Source organism: Thermobia domestica, chromosome 11 (genome assembly GCF_964235325.1).
Source record: "Thermobia domestica chromosome 11, izTheDome1.hap1.1, whole genome shotgun sequence".
Lineage (NCBI taxonomy): Eukaryota > Metazoa > Arthropoda > Insecta > Zygentoma > Lepismatidae > Thermobia > Thermobia domestica.
The window spans coordinates 208,225,617-208,245,442 of NC_137464.1; the positions used below are offsets into that span (position 1 = coordinate 208,225,617).

At 33.9% G+C, this 19,826-nt stretch overlaps 1 protein-coding gene across 3 annotated transcripts in view; it reads right to left on the reverse strand.

Moving 5' to 3' along the window:
* Positions 1–660: 660 nt before the first annotated feature.
* LOC145664684 (uncharacterized) overlaps positions 661–19,826 on the reverse strand; it is a 51,060-nt gene continuing 31,894 nt past the window's right edge. For all 3 annotated transcript variants that reach the window (XM_081731538.1, XM_081731539.1, XM_081731540.1), the window contains exons 3-4: positions 17,225–17,872; positions 661–11,205 (exon numbers count right to left, since the gene is read on the reverse strand). In XM_081731538.1, the coding sequence (XP_081587664.1) occupies positions 10,337–11,205; positions 17,225–17,872 (1,517 nt within the window). In that variant the 3' untranslated portion in view covers positions 661–10,336. The remainder of the gene's footprint in view (positions 11,206–17,224; positions 17,873–19,826) is intronic.

A 19,826-nucleotide genomic window follows, 5' to 3' on the forward strand; every position in this document is an offset into this window, starting at 1 on the left:
GCATTTCCTTGACAAGGGTTAGGTGGTAGAGCAGCAATACGTTGAACCTCGCCCACTTGAATAAAGCCTTTTTCAATTTATATATATATATATATATAGGGTGTTCCAAAAATGGCGCCTACGGACCACAGAGCATTATTCTGTAAATCAAAATAAAGCAAAAAGTATATATATCTTTATACTTTCGAATCCTCGTCTGGAGACAAATTGCACTATGTGACAAGGTCGCAAATAAAGAACCATAGATTAGATCTACCAATCTATCAAATAGTTGTATCTATTCTTTCTAGATGGCAGCTAAAGTCGATACTGATTGACACTAGAATCACTTATTAGTGAAGCAATTGATTCAACTGCTTGTTGTATTCGTAGACTAATGCTAATTGCTCAATCTGCGACGTTGCCACATTGTGAAATTTTGATTCCCAATAGTTGCTGAAGGAGGCCCTAAGGGCATACCATCATATAACATTTTCGCTTTATTTTGGCCTGTAGAATAGTGCTCTGTGGTCCGTGGGCGCCATTGTTTAGAACAACCGATATATAATCTTCTTTCCTTATAAATAATCCTCTGCTGTTACTTGTTATTATTATTATTATTAACAAAAAAGAATTCAGTAACAGAACCTTTGATTATGACTATAAGTAAAGAAACAAAAGTTTCAGAAAAATTTAAAACGTTTATTCTTGTTCATACTATATACAATGAAGGAACACGAAATATGACAATTTTCTTTTATAGAGAGCTCTTATCGACATGAGTAATACAAATTAACTTCAATGTTGTTTGTCTTTAATATATTTCCATTAAATTTTCAAAATGTATATCTTCATAAAGCAAATTTGTAAAAACCACCATAATGCATCTTGCTTACACTTTGTACAAAAATAAATATTTTTTTTCTGAAACGAAATACTATATTTTTATAGCAGTTATCTCATTTCAACGTCATTATACTCTGTTATCTGAGAAACCGAGAAACCAGATGGAGTCATACAAGAGCGGAATCAGTCTCATAGCACAGTTTGGGAACATGTTACCTACTACGTTAAACAAGCATACTTTTCTCTAAATAAAATATTAAATTTGCTGTAATTTATGTTTGCTCTACAAACTGCATGCTTCTCATATAAGTGTATCCTTAAAATTAACTATTTTTGCATTAAGTATTCATGAAAAGAATAACATCCACTTGTTTGGTTTTGAAAACAAATAATATATATATCACACAGAACAAAATGCTCCACCTGGATTATCTACAATGCTATTGATACATTATCATGAAGTATGTGGTAAACCTTATATTTTAAGTGTATTTCAAATAGGAGTATTTTATTTTTATTTTCCGTCTTAACCCTTTTAAATTTATTCATATATTTTTATACGATAGGGTAGTATCTTCATTATTCGATTACAAAGGTAATAATAAAGCTTTTTACTTCGTTTTTCATTTATTTCCCCAAGCCTGGAGGCATTATAGAACACGTTACGTATGGTTTCACGCCTTTCTACGTCGAGACATAGGTGTGAAGACGTCATAACAAATTTTTTGTTAGGCCTATTTGCATTATTTTTTTTTTGGCGGGCTTACTTTTGCATTTAGAAGATTGAAATATTGCACACACATTCGGTGCACACCTTAGTATTTTTCAGATTTGTTTCAGATCTGTGCGTTAACACAAGGGGGTCCAGAGGGGCAAAAAGTAAAAAAAAAAAAAAAAAAGGATATTTTAAACAAAAAATCCTTTTTTCGCGATTTTCTTGCCTCAAATACACGATGAAGACATGTAAATGGTACTGTTTGAAAGGCTGTTCTATTCTGAAGAGAATGAGATGCAAACCATGATTCTAGGATAAATAGGGATGATGATGTAGCTGCTTGAGTGGAAGTTTATAATTTACCTTAAAAAGGCATAAATTTAAAAGGGTTAATGGATTAAATAATGAATATTTTATAAATTACTGTCAGACAATATTGCAACGTATTAATTTTAATAAGTAATAAGCCAATATTGTTTTTTTAGGGTAAGTATTAAAAGATTGACAGTATTAAAATAAAAGGTTTATCCTGTTATTAATAAGCTGCTTAATGATTCTACTAACACTTAAGCTGCCTAATGGTTCTTTTTAACACTTTTGACTAGTAAGCAACATGACGATACATATAATAATGTATAACAACATAATAATCTTGTTACAATAGCATTACGACAGAATTCGTGCTCTTTCTTTCTAATATTACTAATTAACAATTTCGAGTGCGGTAACGATTGAAAGAAATAATTTTCTTATCAGTGATGTCGTCTGGAACACCATGTAAATAATTTGTTTATTTTGTTAATTCTATAGGGGATACCGTAGCCTAGTGCTTAGACTCCCGTCCACATGGTTCCGAGTTCGATTCCCGGCCGGTGCTTCCCAATTTTCGGCGTCCGCCCAGCGTCGTGGGGCAAACTGGGGAGTCACGTGAATGAAAGACGTAGGCTAGGCTAGACGTAGTTCAACCAATCGCTGACAGATGGCGTTAGAACGGCTCAGATCCTCAAGGTGGGATGTTACGCCACGTTGTTTGTTTTTTTGTTAATTCTATTTTTGAAAGAAAAGTATCATTATAGATAACTAAATATTATACTACAGATAAATACGCAATAAAATCACAAGTTCGTTTGTACCTGATTGTAGCAATATCTATATTAAAAAAAATCAGTGCACACCTTTCTAAATCTTACATTTAGATGACAGAAAAAGGAACTAGAGGCTAGTACGGTCTTGTAAGCCTCAGCGTTAAAACTGGACTATATACTCCCTCACAATTAGGCATAACCTTTTCTTACTTAGGCTTCATGTATTTAATATTGATAAACCTACAATTAATCTGTCTTGTATTTTTTTTTTTTTTTTATGTTCCATGGATCTGCCTTAGGTTAAAGGAGACAACGAGACGTAAATCTTAAATAATGAAAGAAATTGTGAAAGACAATATATAACACTTGTGTCCAGTGGCATAACTAAGGATCCATGGGCCCGCCCGCGAAAATATCAAAACTACTGTCCATGTTTATATAGATACGTAAAATTTATACAGTAATAGAAAACTACTTTTTTTTTCTCTCTGAATGTTTCGACTAGTCAATTACTACTTCCTGTGCACTTTATTGTTATTATTAGCTCCCGGTGTAAGGGTACGGGAGCTTATAATTTTACTCGACGTGTGAATGCATCTCTTTCTTTCTCTCTCTCTCTGTATGTGTGTGACATGTATATGTGGTACTTTATTTCTCGGTAACTACTGGGCAAATTTGAACCAATTTGGTGGTGAAGAAGTTCACTGTCTAAAGAACAGAGGTCACTATATTTAGTGAAACGTGCGAGCGGGGATACGCTCCGCTTGCTTTATTTTTGGTACTTTATTTCTCGGTAACTACTGTCCGGATCTGAACATTTACTGGGCAAGTAGCCCATCATCTAAGGAATAAAGCTCCTTATGCTTGCTGATCGAGCTCAGCCAAGGACAGGCTCAGCTCGGCTCGACTTGTATGTAGTGAATTATTTCTTGCTAACTATTGGCCGACCTGAACATTTAGTGAGCAAGTAGCCCACCGTCTAAGGAATAAAGCTCGCTATATTTGGTGGCCGAGTTCAGCCAGAGACAGGTCAGCTCGGCTCGATTTGTATGTAGTGAATTATTTCTTGCTAACTATTGGCCGACCTGAACATTTAGTGAGCAAGTAGCCCACCGTCTAAGGAATAAAGCTCGCTATATTTGGTGGCCGAGTTCAGCCAGAGACAGGTCAGCTCGGCTCGATTTGTACGTGATGAATTATTTCTTGCTAACTATTGTCCGGGTCTAAGGGAAATTCGGTGACAAAGTAGCCCATCGTCTGAGGGATAGTGATCACTTTATTTAGTGGCCGAGCTTGGGCAGGGGCAAGATCTGCTCGAGAACAGAGGTTTTGTTCCAGACCTTTGTTATTATTGTTCTCATTGTTGCCACGCAAGAAAATAAAATTTAATCCAGTTTCAGCTGAAAATTACTGAATATTGTCAAATCAGTCTTGTTTATTATTTCAGTTCACTATTATTTCTATAGTGTGTTCACGGTAAATTACATGGCTTTAAAGACACTAACTTGAAAATATAACAACACTACAGAACACTATTGAAGTAGAATAACCTGAAAAGTGGATTTTAACATTGTAAAATCATAAAGTAAAAATTCGAAACTTAGAATGAGCCCCCTTTTGCTGTGGGCCTCCGCATTGTGGGTCTTGCGTGACCGTTAGTTATGGCATTGTTTATGCCCTCTGAATTAAATGTCTCTCTCTTTAACAAGTCATGAGTCGTTCTCTATCATGTCAGTACATAGTTTTCGATATATATATATAAAAAAAAAATCTTATTAACACATTGTCCATTCGCGCAAAGATAAACAAAATGAAAGTTAGATTCATTAAAATTATCTAATCAGCCATACCTTAAACCTTAAAACCATGAATTTTCTTTCTTTTTTTTTTCTTTCTTTCTTTGTTTTTAACTTACAAGATAGTGAGCATCGCTTCTCCAATAATTGGTAATAAGAGGAATCAATGACTGATAAACAAATGCAAGTATTTGAGTAAAGGTTTCAGTTAATATGATCGAACTAACTAAATGGCAAAACAATTAACACCAATCTATCTATTGAAAATACAACGTTGTAAATACAATAGTACAAAATACGTATAAATAAAAGGTAAAAGCAGAAAAGAGCAACAATTACATATTACACGAATATATATAGATACGTACTAGCGAAATACATGTAACACTTAACATCTGAAATACATATTACACTGATACAACAAAACTGTATCTACTATTTATTTAGTTCTCTAAAAGCCTATCTAGCAGTATAAAATAAAATTTGAAGAGAACCAAATATTAAATAAAGGGGAAATTAAATATACATAGTGTTTTTCACATCTTACATAACAACTTTGAGTCTTATTTCATTCTATAAGAATTTCGGCAAGATATGATTGTTTTTAAGTTACTTTCTGAATGAACAATAAGCAACGACTAGCTGGAAAGTCATTTTACAGTACGAGCTACAACTTTAGATACAACAGGAACGTTCCAGTAAAATTTATACATCCACATCATTAAATACGATATTTTTTTCAGACAGCCAATCGACAACAATATTTTACAGGGTTAATACATCTGAAAAAGAGTTAATATTGAACTAGATATATGGACAAATATTTACTTCAATATTTTGTTTAGAAAGATGAAAAGTTACCTTATAAAGGCGAAGAAATTATTAGATTGTTTAGTCTTAGGTCCATAGATATACCGTATAGCCAAATATAGACTGAATTTACAGCTGGAGTTGAACCCAGAATAACATGCTTTCAATGACAGTGTGCTGTCCATTCTTGAGTACGGTACTCGGAAACTCAAACCAAGAAATATATAATAATCATATTTCCAGTTTAATATAACAATGACATATCTTAATTTCAATCACACAATTGACTGTTGAAGGCACTGAAACCCAGTCAAGTTGATAGATCTTAGTGTTTAATTTTGTGCAGTTCTGTAACTAATAAAAAGAGATAAAAAACTTTAAAATCTAGGATTAAACTGACATTACTACATATCTAGATTAACGCTAATTCAGCACATATGGCACAAACACTTGTAAATTCCATTAAGTCAAAGCTTTATACAATGAAACTTTCAATTTTTATTACGTTTCGGAACCCTAATATTGCCGTCCTCAGACAGTCTTTCTCTAAAGTATTAAAAATTGGATGTTTTTATTTTACCTGTAAGTCTTTGAGTTATCGGAGCTGAAACAGAAAACAAAAAGATCGCAGGATATTGTATATAATATATACTGTAGCATCTATCGAAGAACTATATGATCTGAATACTCATGTATGTATTTAGCTATATAAGGAACCCTATTTATCGTCTATAATACATATATATTTAGATAGTATAAATTTACAACAATCTGAATTACAGAGGAACATACCAATCCTGATTTTTAAACACTTTTTTGGATCAGGAACTCATATAGCATTTATATTCAACCAATATTTTAAAGTGGAAACACACTGTGGATAAAGATTGTTGTAAGCATGTTCTCTTTGTTATTAATTTTTTTTTTTTTTTTTTTAATAAATGTGTTGTTTGCTTTCTGCTTTAAAGAAAGAAGAACATAACCTCCGTCATTTGTTCCACTTGTTTTGATTCTCAACGAACACTGTATTTAACATTTAGACTAAGTTATAACTCTACGTTCTACATCTGTACTTTCTTTTTGTGAGGTTACTAACTAATTAGAGAGCCTTGTACGGAAGTGCTGATGTATAAAACAATAAAATAAAACTCTCAGCATGTAGTACAGTATCGTCTATTGAAGTGGTAAAAGTGATGGGGAAAGCAGGAGAACGTCGTTCCCCCACTTCCAAACATATATATAGCGTCCCCCCACTTTCTAAAAACTACAATGGGCAAAGATAGGCACGGTGGACGGCGTGACGTCATGCATCCCCTACCTTTGCAGATTTACTTGTACCCCTAGTCTATCGTAAAAAACTGACTATAATAAATATAATATCTGAATCACTTCTTAAACTCAATTCAACGTACTCAACGCACAAACAGCTGAATAAGATCAAAATTGTTTATTCTTGCTAAATAAGGAACTTATTTTTATGCAAGTTTAATTAACAATTGATACAATAATATATGGATTGTTGCGAGCACGAAAAAAATAAACTACACGTAAATGAGAATACACAATTCAATTAGCTTTGTCTTTGTACTAAATTCCATGTATATATTATTTAAAAAAATCATAAGTACTCCTTCTAAGTTACTAGAGTTATATCGGAAGTCTACTTGTAAACTCATGGGCCAGTGTTACAATTAATTTGTACTTTAGTTAAGCATTTATTTTGAAAGTGTATATAAAATATTCCTTTATATCCAAAATAAGTTATCGTAACTTTGCTATCTGTAATTTTGTAATTCTGTTTGAAGTTTTAAAACATTTTTATAAAACGCATTAAATTTTTTTCATTCCCTTGTTATATGAAACTATGGCACGAATACATTATGGTCCAATACAGTGTAAAGTATTCTGTAATACAGTAAAATCTGCTTTTAGCGGAATCGAACGGGACTCGCAAAAGTTTCCGTTAAAGATAAGTTTCCGGTTAACAAAGGTAGACCTATGCAATAAAAAAATGCATACATATAATGGACATACTAAGATAAAATAAGATGCTCTATGAACCTTAGTCAATTTACAGTATTAGTGCACGCAAAACTTACAATGGACTGAAAAAAAATTTTGTCCAAGCATTAACTTAATTTTTCCAATAGTCAAGGAAGGCTTTCTGTACACATCGCTGCTTGTCTGCTCAATTTCTCACGAAGACTTTAGCCTGAGAAATCATACTAAGCATATCAGTGTCACTTCCACGTGAGGCAAATGTTGAAATTCCTTTAAAGTTTGGACAGAATCTTGATAAGTCTTTAGCCCTCGCTCTTCTTCTAACTCAATGCATTTCTCTTCTTTCTCCACCTGCTGTTCTCCTTTCAGACTTTTCGTATTATCCTCCAGTAAAGTTCATGTATCCGTCGTGTGTGCTTCAGTTTGCACATCACTGTCTGTTTTGCTAAAAATATATCTAAACTCTCCATAGTATGTCTAAAAACTTTCTAAATGCTACACTCCGAAACTTTAAATTTTCCGTTAAGAGGCTTACTTTGATTTCAGTTGTCCGCGTAATACAGTTTCAGTTTAATGAAAGGAATTTAACATGATTTTCACCAGTAAATTAATGGGACCGTGAAATATTTCCGTTTAACACAAGTTTCCGTTTAATAAGGGGTTCACTGAAGACAGGTTTTACTGTATTATACTATTAAAATACTTAGACGAACTTTACGGAGTAAGTTTGAGGAACTTCAACAAATTCAACTCAGGCAAGCATAATATTTTCTAACCTAAATTTTAAGTTTTTGATAAAACTTTCCAGACTGTGTGCGAGATGCCTCATGTAATGTTATTGTAGTCATTTCGATCGAATGTAATAATTTAAGAACTAATATTCTATCACGTTTAATACCTGAGATACTTTTCTTTTTTAAATGGGATTATCTTACTTTACCGAAAATGTTTATCCTATTAAATTCATTATAATAAATACATATACTTGTACGAATAAAGTGTACATATTGATATATATTGAAATAAAACAACACACTACAATGGCTGGCAGATGTGCAATCAACTTCGTATTATTTAAAACTTTAAAAAAACTGCAACTTAGATACATCTAATAAGAAAGAATTTGGAGAATATGACAAACTAAATATTTGTAATATTATTGTTAATATGCTCATTGCCATAATATAATTATGAAGGAACTATAAATACCTAGGTACAAATATTTAGGATAATACAAGAGAGTACAAGTTTGTAATATCCTGTTTGTTATTAAACATAGAAATAAATATTAAATAAAATGTACCAGGAAATGTTTAATGGATATAGTATACAACAGGTCCTCATCATTTCCCGAGGACTCACGAAGTTCAGTCTTTTACGGATTATTCATTGAGGATCTAGGAACTTGAAAAGGGGGTAACAAAACGACTTTCATTTACTTATCGACTGAAACTTGTACATGACATACCACCATTTCTGTACGTGGGGTGCAAGAGTTAGAACTATCCTCGAGTATGGTGCACTTTATGTGCGCCTCTGTAGTGCCCTTGTACTTTATATTTCACTATGTGTGTGTGGGGGTGGACTTGAACGCATATTGCATGACTTGTGCTCGTGGATAGTTCTTAGTGTTGCATTACGTACAAACGTGATGGTATTTCATGTAGAAGTTGTAATAGCACACATAAGAAACGCAGATCACGGTGTACTCATACTGCATATTCCAGTGTGAGTACAACATGATCTGGGTTTCTTATGTGTTCTATTACCACTTGTACATGACATACCACCATTTCTGTACGTGGTGCAAGAGTAAGAACTATCCTCGAGTACGGAACACGATGAGGAACTGTTGTATACTCTATTTCGCAACGATTTTAAATAATTCCATATGAATTAAGTTTCCTACTCACCGCTTGTTTTCGAGGCACAGGTCATAAAGAATTAGTATTATTTCAGATTTTCAAGCGTATATGATATTGTGCATCTGTCCCTCGCTTCTAAATGGCATTACACGAATCGATTAGATCGTGCTAGTAAACTGTAGCAAGACGTTCTTCAGTCTTTTACGAAAAATTAGCTTGTTGTTATTCTGTTGAAGTGTCCGTAATGCATATATTTTAATCCCGCTCGACTCTAGCCATAGGAGCTAAACACTCGGTTCTGATTGGTTGGAGTTATCAAATTCTCGCCAAGTAAGCTAGCATACATATGATTACAAATCAAAGACCAGATGCTTTTGGCGTAGGTTCAAGCCCAGCCCAAAGATTTTTTTTTTTTTTTTTAATTTTCGTAACACATTTTCATTAAAATAAGATGTCATTTGCCCTTGTACGTAACATGTAATGCATAAATTGTGCTTTTTCCATCATTTACCCAGAGATTTCTGATAGTCTTTATAAAACCAACAGGAGAGTAAAAAGTGGGATCTTCGCGCGATTCGAGAGGTTGTAGGTAGTAGTGGAGAGATAGAGAGTGGGAGGTGCTGGAGGCACCAGGAAGGGGCAAGATTTTCCACACAACTTAGTTGATAAAAAAAAGTGATTTACTTACGCTAAGAAACATAGCTGAGCGAGCGTCAGCAAGCGAAGGGGGTTAGAAGCTCCCAGGGTTCGTTTTATTCCACTTTTGTTCCCATGATAATACCACGTGACATTACGTCACACTCGAGTGGTGCAACTTCGATGTAAATCTAACCTCACTCGCTTCCTGGTGACCAAACTTAAAAACAGTTGGCTAGGATAGGGCGTGAAAAAAATATATGCGTCCGTAACTTTCAAAATGTTTAGGTATAAACATCTTGTGCACGAAATACAATAATACAGAGAGCATATTATAGTAAATACATATACATGTATAAATAAAGTGTACAAATATGAAAATATTCAAATAAATGTAAATCAGCTTTTTTGGCAGAAATAATAATATTAATAAACACATCAAATCATTTCGCCATTTACATTTATAGCAAAGATTACGAACTTTATGCAAGAATGTTTTGTGTCTACTATTTTAAACATTATAGTTGAAAACTATAACAATCAACAAAAGGATATAAGCTCATTTGCAGCAGCAATCGCATGCAAAGTATACAATACTTACACCTAGACCGCAGAATTCGTCGTGCCAAAACTCCAGCCTAATGCTGGATTAGTATCTGCAGTATTGGCTGGATTTCGATTACGCGAGAACTTGGAATCTTCGCTCTCCACACCAGAGGGAGCTATTGGATAAGGAGAACCTGATACTTTGTCGTCGACTAAATCTAGTGGTGGACAAGAAGGTGTGACTCCTGTTGTTACAGTACTATTTTCAAACGGTGGCGGAGATACATTCAAATCTTGTGTTCCTGATTGAACTGGGGGATAAGGTGCAGAACTCCCAGTCCCTGGCAGAGGTACTTTCAAATCTTGTGTTCCTGATTGAACTGGGGAGTAAGGTGCAGAACTCCCAGTCCCTAGCAGAGGTACTTTCAAATCTTGTGTTCCTGATTGAACTGGGGGGTAAGGTGCAGAACTCTCAGTCCCTGACGATAATACTGGTGGGTACGGAGTAGTACTACCTCCTTGCGGTTGAATTGGGTATGGGGGAAATGTATTTTCATTTCCCGGTGGTTCAATAGGATATGGTAATACATTATCCGTGTTTGGTTGTCCTTCATAGGTTGGATAAGCAGGAGTACTCCCGGGTGCTGGTACTGAGTAATCAGGTGGTAATGGAGGAATGGGTGGTACGCCATTTTTTACTGGTTGATCAAGATTTGGGTCATAGGCTTCACCAGTCTGTGGTCGAGGATTTATATCTCCATTTTGCATCTCTGGCGAATGATACGTTCCTCCATTCACTGGTTTATAGTCATCGCTATTTGTGTCCATTCTGTGTTTCATTCTTCTTTGCTTGTAGATTATAAACACAGCTAACAAAACAGCAATCATCACTATGACAATGATTACAATTGCAATTGTGCTTATCCCTGCAAAGGAAAAAAAAAATCAGTTCACATCTGGCTCTCAACAAAATGAAAAACAATTCTCATTGTAAATCAACTTTGTTGTAAATAATTAAAAACTCATGTTGTATAACTTGTATGTAAAGTCTTGTATAAAAAAATCCTGATCATCTTTTTGAAAGACTTCCAAACTATGCTATGCATAAATACGTACCGAAAGTGTTATAGTACGGCTATGTCCGTTTATCAATCTGTCAACCGGTATCAGAGCAAAAACGGTAAGAGATAACAAAAACTGCTTTCTTTGGAATCGATTCAGCATCCTAACGATATGGTTTCATCTCCTATTTTAATTTAGCGTTACCATATTCTCTGACATGCAAAAATGCAAACATACAAGGCTAACTGGTTAACTTGTTAAATACAGTATGAACATTAATTTTCGGAGTAATAATGTAAAGGCATGTAAAGGTGTCTATACTTACGAGATATTGTGTATCTTTTTTGTTTTTAAATTGGAGGATCATTTCATATTGAATTGGACTTAATAAAAATCAGGGTTGGCAGGTTTAAACCAAGGTGGTTTAAACCAAGGTTTAAACCAGCTGTTTTTTTCAAAAAAACCAACTGGTTTAAACCAAAAAACAAAAAAATGTTCGTAAAAGTGAAAGTGTTTGTAAAATCTTGATGAACACACATTTGTGGGTTATCACGTTTCACTCCCGTATATTATTCGTATTATATTCAGACCTAAATTCCCCATTCATTACTCAAAAAGATTATACTACAAAAGCAACTTTTTTTTTTTACAAGTTTATAAATGTTTATTTTGTGATTTTTTTGTAGTTGTTATTATTGTTATGTAATTGCAATCGAAGAAAAATTCTAAATATTGTTTGGTTTCAATGTTTACTATTGATAAAATACATCGAAAATGCCGTACTTTTTGTGTGTGTGTGTGGGGGGGGGGTCATACAGACCCCACGAAAGGCATTTAGTGAAATAAGTATCTTTGGTACCTTTTTATGTATAAATGAGTCTGAGCACAAGTGGACTCAAATAATTCGTATCTTTATTCACTTTTCTTATTGATATGCAGATTAAGTCGGTGTATTTCTTTAATTTGGACCAATAAAAGTCGTTGTTAACTAACTTGAACTAAATTAGTTCTTCTGTACTCCGTCGTACTTTGAAATTGTTCATATGTAATTCTGTGTAATGGTTTCACTTGTGCAACTGTTTATCTTTTTGTCCTTCTGAAATGACTCTTGACAGTTATATTAAGAAGCATGTAAAGATCAGTACAACGTATTTTTTTAAATCAGGATTCCTTCATGAGTGAGTCGGCAGACGTATCGCATTTGTGGCCAATTAGTCCTGGTTCCGAGTTCAAATGGAGGACAATTTCTCTCGGATGTAACTCGAGAAGCGGTTTTTATTCCGCTTTAAGCTTATGTGACCGCTTCCAGCATAAACCGGTTGTTGCATAATAACATCAAGGCGAAACAAACTTATTTCTGTCCATATATGATATGAATATATAGAGCAAATCATTTAAACCATAAATACCTGGTTTAAACCAAAAAAACCTGGTTTAAACAAAAAAAAAACGTTTTTTTTTTGTTTTTTTAATAAAAACCATGGTTTTTGCCAACCCTGGTAAAAATTATCATCATTACTTATTTGAAATCATGAACTCTAATTTATCTACGTAAAATCTATGTTGAAGTCACACTTCATTTTTTTTAAGTTCATTTACTTTACAGACAAGGAAGTATTCCTGCTTTCTGTCATCTTATTCTTACATGTGTATTTCTTGATTAATAAAAACAACAATGTTATTGTGTAGTTATAGTTTAATACTAGTGATTTATTGTATTCCAAACACAAGAAATTTCACTCATAGTAAGTATTTACATTATTACGAGTCAAACTTCCTGTATCTGGAATACAATAAAACACTAGTATTAAACTATAACCATACAATAACATCTTTAATATATTTGCATTCTGAACACACTCGAAAACGTAAACAAGTAAATATATAACATACTTTGGCCTATCTCTCTGATTATCTACAACCAACTAGCATTTGAAACCAACTAGATTTTGGTAGCATTTGAAATTTTGATTTAATTTGTTTCTTTTTCAAAGCTTGAAGATTTAGCAATTTTCGGGGCTCCTCAAGTTTCCTTATTTTTAAAGGTAATTTTCTTTTTATTTGGCTTTTCTTATCTTCTTATTGAATCTGTCTTTATTTGTGAGTTCTTCATATCTTCTGTGGACAAGTAAAGAAATTTCCCTGACTCTTCTCTGAAATACTGCAGATTTTTCTAACTTCGGCATATTTTGAACTATTTCGTTCGCTCATTTTGACTTCCCTGACTTTCAAAGTTAATGTGAAATCTATAAAATGTGCCTTGGGAATCCTAAAAGAATTCTTATATCTCTAATATCATTTCTACAACAAATCATGTTGACTTTAATATCTAGAATGTAATGAAGAGCTTCAAATTTTTACCTTTTATGCAACTTAGTTCTTTTTCCACATGCTCTTGAGAAGCCGAAGTTCTTCATTACAGTCTAGTTCCTGAAGGGAACAGGATTGGTTGCCAAAATCATACTAGGAATAGGCTATATCAATCCTTTTGGGATTCCCAGGTGAGTGTTAGTTATATTAGGAATAGGCAATATCAATCCTTTTGGAATTCCCAGGTGAGTGTTAGTTATACTAGGAATAGGCTATATCAATCCTTTTGGGATTTCCAAGTGAGTGTTAGTTATACTAGGAATAGGCAATATCAATCCTTTTGGGATTCCCAGGTGAGTGTTAGTTATACTAGGAATAGGCTATATCAATCCTTTTGGGATTCCCAGGTGAGTGTTAGTTGAACTTTACAAAATGTGTCAGATTATATCTGCCTTAAAGCTATGTTTTCTACGTTTACTTCCAGACAGACGTTTTATCACATTTATATTATCCGCGCACCCGATAAACTGTTAAGACTATTCATCATTAAAACTCTATTTTTGACTTTCGTTTTCTAGTTTGCGTATTCTCAAGCAGAATTAAATAATGGTACTCCTCATACTTTACTTTTCTACCTAGTAACAGTGTTCGAAATGAATGAAAAAAAAAAAAAGCAGAGGCGATTTTATTACGATTTTGACTCGACATACCGGCTATCTAAATGTTGAAATACAGTGAGGGTATGTTGTCTAGAAGATTGCATTGTTTTACATAATGAGTAAAAACCATTTCAAAACTTCTCTGTAGTTACGGGCGGGGGGGGGGGGTGAGAGCATGGAAAGACTTTGATTCCCCACCAACAACTTTATGAAAAAATATAAAAATCCCCTTATGTTGTGTTAGAGAATTCTATACGAAAATGCTCAGAAACTGAGTTTTATATTTACAATTTCCTGTGGGAAAACTCCTGGACCCCCACTCGACTGAGGGTAATCCAAACGGCCGGAAGATCCGACCCACCACAGCAAACAACCCCTAAATCCGCCCATGCTCAAAACAAACATATATATGCATTAAGGCAAGACGACACACATAAGGTATATAAGAAAGAAAAGTCAATATAGCACATCAAAATATAAAGTAGATGAATTTCTTTGAAGATGCTTCATTTAAAAAACAAAAGGTGAAAATAATAAGAAAAATGTCTGAGTACTCAACTTTTAATTATTTCTACATAAAAAATAAAATCTTTTTACGCGCAAAACTATTCGTCAATTACAGTGTATAAAAATGGATTTATTAAAGGTAATTATCATCTATTCTCCAGTGACGGTATGTCTTAATCACTGAAAAACCACAGGCGGTATGCGTTCATCACTGAAAAACCAGAGGCGGTATGGCATACCACCGCATACCGTCTCACTTCGACCAGTGGTAACAGTTTTTCAAGAGAAATATTTTAGCAGTTTTGTTCTACATAACTTGAAAGTACAGAATGACATGGTATAGATTTTCACTTTAAAGCTATTTTATTCGAGTTACGAAGTTTTCCATGTCTTAAATTTAGCAGTGCAGCAGAATAATACATTTAGAAGAAGGGGGCGAGAGACGCCTTGAAACAGTTTGTGTTAAAAATACTTGATAGAGGTTAAGATGTCTTTATCTATTCAACGAACTTAAAACGTTGTAGTGTCTGTCTGTCTGTTATTTGCGAATTTTTCAATTTTGAGCCCTCCATTCGATAGAGTATCAAAAACTATCTGAAAGAAGTGATGGAACTTTTCGCGTCACTCTTACCGTCCCTGGATATTGGTCTTAGTTCCGATTTCGGGAGATTTAAGGAGCCATATGTCAGGAACCATAAGTCATACAGAGAGATGATATTGGTGTTCATCAATACCACTACTAGTTATTGATTCGATAATTATTGCGTCATTAGTTATTGACTCAATAATTAGTTATATTAGTTACTGTCTCAATAATTATAATACTTATTGTCTCAATAATCAAATAAATTTTAACAAAAAAAATTATATAAATTTCGAAAAAAAATAATTCTTTTTAAGTTCGCTCTGGCAATGCCCTTAAAGTGTTCTCAACTTGTTAAATATAAGTTCTATCAGTGGTCGAAGTGAGACGGTATGCGGTGATATGCCATACCACCTCTGGTTTCTCAGTGATGAAGACATACCTCTGGTTTTTCAGTGATCAAAACATACCGTCACTGGAAAGGATGATAATATACCTTTAATAAATCCATTTTTATCCACAGTAATTGACGAATAACTCTGATTTTATTTCTTATGTAGAAATAATTTCTAAGTTGGCAACCCCAATATTTTTGTTTTCTTTTTCCTATCTTTTGTTTTTAAAATAAGGTGTCTACAATAAACTTCACCCCCTTGTTCCTACGCAAGAACTCGTGTAGGTTGCAGATAATGGTCACATGACAGAAATAAATCAGCCATGGGCCTAATCCAAACAAAAGACAGTGTACTGAGGCGACTCGTTTAAACTGAAATTGGGAAGCATCATTATGAGTTCACCGGAACTTCTTTTGTGTCTACCTGAGTCCGGTTTTTACGAGAAAAAAATATAGTTTATACAATCAAAAAAATCTGTTATTTTGCTACAGTGTTCGGTTATTGTATAGTGTGTCAAAAATATTAAATTGATGGAGCTTATATACTTTCATTGAAACGTATTCTTGCGTCTTTCTAATAATTAGATAATAATCTTCCGAAGGTCTGGAATACCTCAGTCGAGTGGGGAGTCTGGAAGTTTACCTACGGGAAATTGTTTAAAAATTAGTATTAAAAAAATCGGTTTTAAAGCATTTTCGTGTGTAATTCTCTATAATACAAATAAGGAGATTTTTTTTTTTATTATTGGCAGAAAGTTGGGTCGGGAGCAAAGTCTCTCCATGCCCCACCCATAACGACGAAACGTTTTATCATGGTTTTGAGTCATTATATAAATAGAAATGCAATTTTTTAGGCAACATAATTCAACATTTAGGTTGCCGGCATGTCCAGTCAAAATCGTAATAAAACATACTGCCTTTGATTTTTTTCTACTTCGAACACTAAGTCCTATAGAATCCATCAGTAAAGAAAATCCCGAAAGGATCTGACAGACTCCTTCCTATTTGTACTTTATTTATGGATTCACTAAATTAGGTATCATATCTCTTCATTAAAAAAGTGCTTGCCCCAAAAGCATGTACAATTGTGAACTTACGATAACAAGTTATTTTCTTCCTCATCATAGATTATTTCAAAATACTAACGTTGTCTATGGAATATAATGAAACCGTGACTTCAAATGATTTACGTGATCAGCCAATAAGTTTGTCTCTGTAACTGACTAATAATTATTTTCGAAACATTGCTCCGTTGCTGACGAAGCAATAATTCTGATCTTTTGGGACAAGTCCTTTTTTAGTGAATAGTAAGCTTATACCTATTAAATCAAGTACCAATTACAATATCTTTTCATCAGTTTTTTTTTTCTGTAGCTGCAAGTACAAGTTTTTTTTTTAAATAGTTATGTCATCAATTCGATAAAACTTACCTCCTCCTCCTCTTCCACCATAGCTATGATATCCACCTCCTCCATAGCCAAAACCTTTGTGGTGATTCTTAGAACTCCAGCTACTATCGTAATTACCATGGCCCAACACTGAACCAACTCCGAAAGACTTGTCTTTCGTATGCATCTTCTCATTTAATAGTGACGTACCAACATGTCCAAGCCCTCCCATAGATGTTCCACTGCTGCCTCCAACAGATGAACCACTTTTACCACCCACACTTTGTCCATATCCACCCGATGATCCAGTATTACCACCTACATTCCATCCATAACCACCGGAACTACCAACCGATCCACTGTTACCACCTAGATTCCATCCATAACCACCCGAACTACCAGATGATCCACTGTTACCACCTGTGTTCCACCCATAACCACCCGAATTACCGGATGATCCACTATTACCGCCTACATTCCATCCATAATTGCTTCCTCCGCTACTCGATGATCCGCTGCTACTACTAGGGGATTTCCAACCATAGTTGCTGTTTCCACTGTTGGATGAGCTACCCCTGCTGCTGCTGCTACTGGAGGAACTACCTCTGCTGCTACTGCTAGATGAACTACTTCTGCCAGAGCTATTACTACGACCATAACTTCTGGCATCAACAATACCTGCTTCTTGTGCTAAATAAGAAACAAAAATTCAGCAATATAGAAAACACATTGTGATTATATTGAAAGATGATTACAATTAAATCTATTGCGTACAAATGGAAGTAAAGTAACCCCCGACCTATCATAATACACGACTTAGATCAATTTGCAATTGCGTAACAAGTCTCGATAATTACAGTTACTTGTGCTATTTTCAGTGCTCTAGTTACACTTTACTTTTTTTACATATACAGTGCATAAATAAATAAAATATCTGGTCCAGAGATATAAAAAAATATATATTATTGGTAAGAAACGATATGCCTTTATACGCCATAAATATTCTTTTTTTTTATCGATTTGCTCGAAAATTACGTATGAAAATTTACCCTTAACCATGTCATTTTGTACAGTTTGATGTCATCTATTCATGAATATACGTCTCACTTTTAGATAATTATCATGGTTCAACAACAAATTAAAGTTCAATAAGAGTTAATCAAAATTTTCGACTATATCTCATAATCAAACTATGTGTAGTGTAGTTAATTTTAGTGTCATAATAAAAAAAAAAGTGTGACGAAGTTATACTTCAGTATTGGTTTCAGATTAATAGATGGTGTGATTATCGTACAGAATCAATTTTTGTTTACAAAATTAAATAATTTTTCATATTCTCAAAAACTACACATGAGAATGTACACTCATTCTTATGATTATGATCAGCTCAATGAACTCTACCGTTTTTATTTTCTCCTTACACGATAATTATATTGTAGACTTCCTGTCAGTGCCGTAACAACGGGCGGTGCAACGCACCGGGGCCCCCAAGCCAAGGGGATCCCGTCAAACCCCTTAATTACTCAGTAAGCTACCCATTTTATTATTAATTTATTAAACACAAACTAAATACAACTTTCTTACAAGGCTATCTATAATCTTTATTATAAATTAATTAGAAATGTTACAGTTTCGGAAGTATATCACTTCCTTCTCCAGACCACTATTAATTTCTTATGTGTAAGAGATCATTTTTTTAAAATTACCAGCAATTTTAGTAATATTTTATTCTTTTTTTGGGGAACCCCAAGCCTAGAGGCCTCGCTGAACCCATTTACTACTCTGTACTGAACATTTATATCGTTATTCACTTCTTATGTATAGGAAAAAGTTATTGTCAATGTTAAAATTACCAGCCATTTTAGTAACATTTTTTGGGGGAGCCCCCAAACCTATAGAAACATTTCTTATGTATGACAAATAATCATTGTGGTGAAATTCTAGATTACTACTAACTTTCGTAACTTTTCTTTTTTCGTTCTTGGAGTTCCCAAACCCAGTGGGCCCCGCTAAACACATTTATTACTCGGTACTGAATATTTATATTGTTTTTTATTTAGAAGAAGAAATCATGAAGTTATTTTTGAAGATGTTCGAAACTCTGTTTTTTTTAAATAATCGTGGATACAATATTGGACATAACAAAAACTGATCAGATTAGTGTCTGTGAACTATGAAGAACGACATTAAAAAATTAAAAGAAGTTTTGTAGGATTTTATGCTTTAGATAACCATGGTGCTGAGAACTACAAACATCTTACTCAGCAACCAAATCAACATACAATGGTGCAGAGGGGAGAAATATGATGGAGCATCAGTGATGAGCGGAGTTTAGAGTGGTTTACAAGCAAGAATTACTAATACTACTCCAAACACTCCGTACGTTCATGCAGTGCGCATAATCTGAATCTTGTTATTGCCGATGCTGCAAAAGTCTCCACATACGTTTCCGATTTTTTTATGTTCTTCAAGGCATTTCTTTTTCTTTTTAGTTCTAGTGCTCCTAGATGGTCACTTTTAGCTCTTGGTGATGAAACAGCTTCAAAATTAAAGAAGGAAACTAAAAAAATATGTATAACTAGGTGGGAAACAAAACATATTGCTGTTAGCAGCATGAAAGAGAGAATTGTTCATTTTCAAAAGT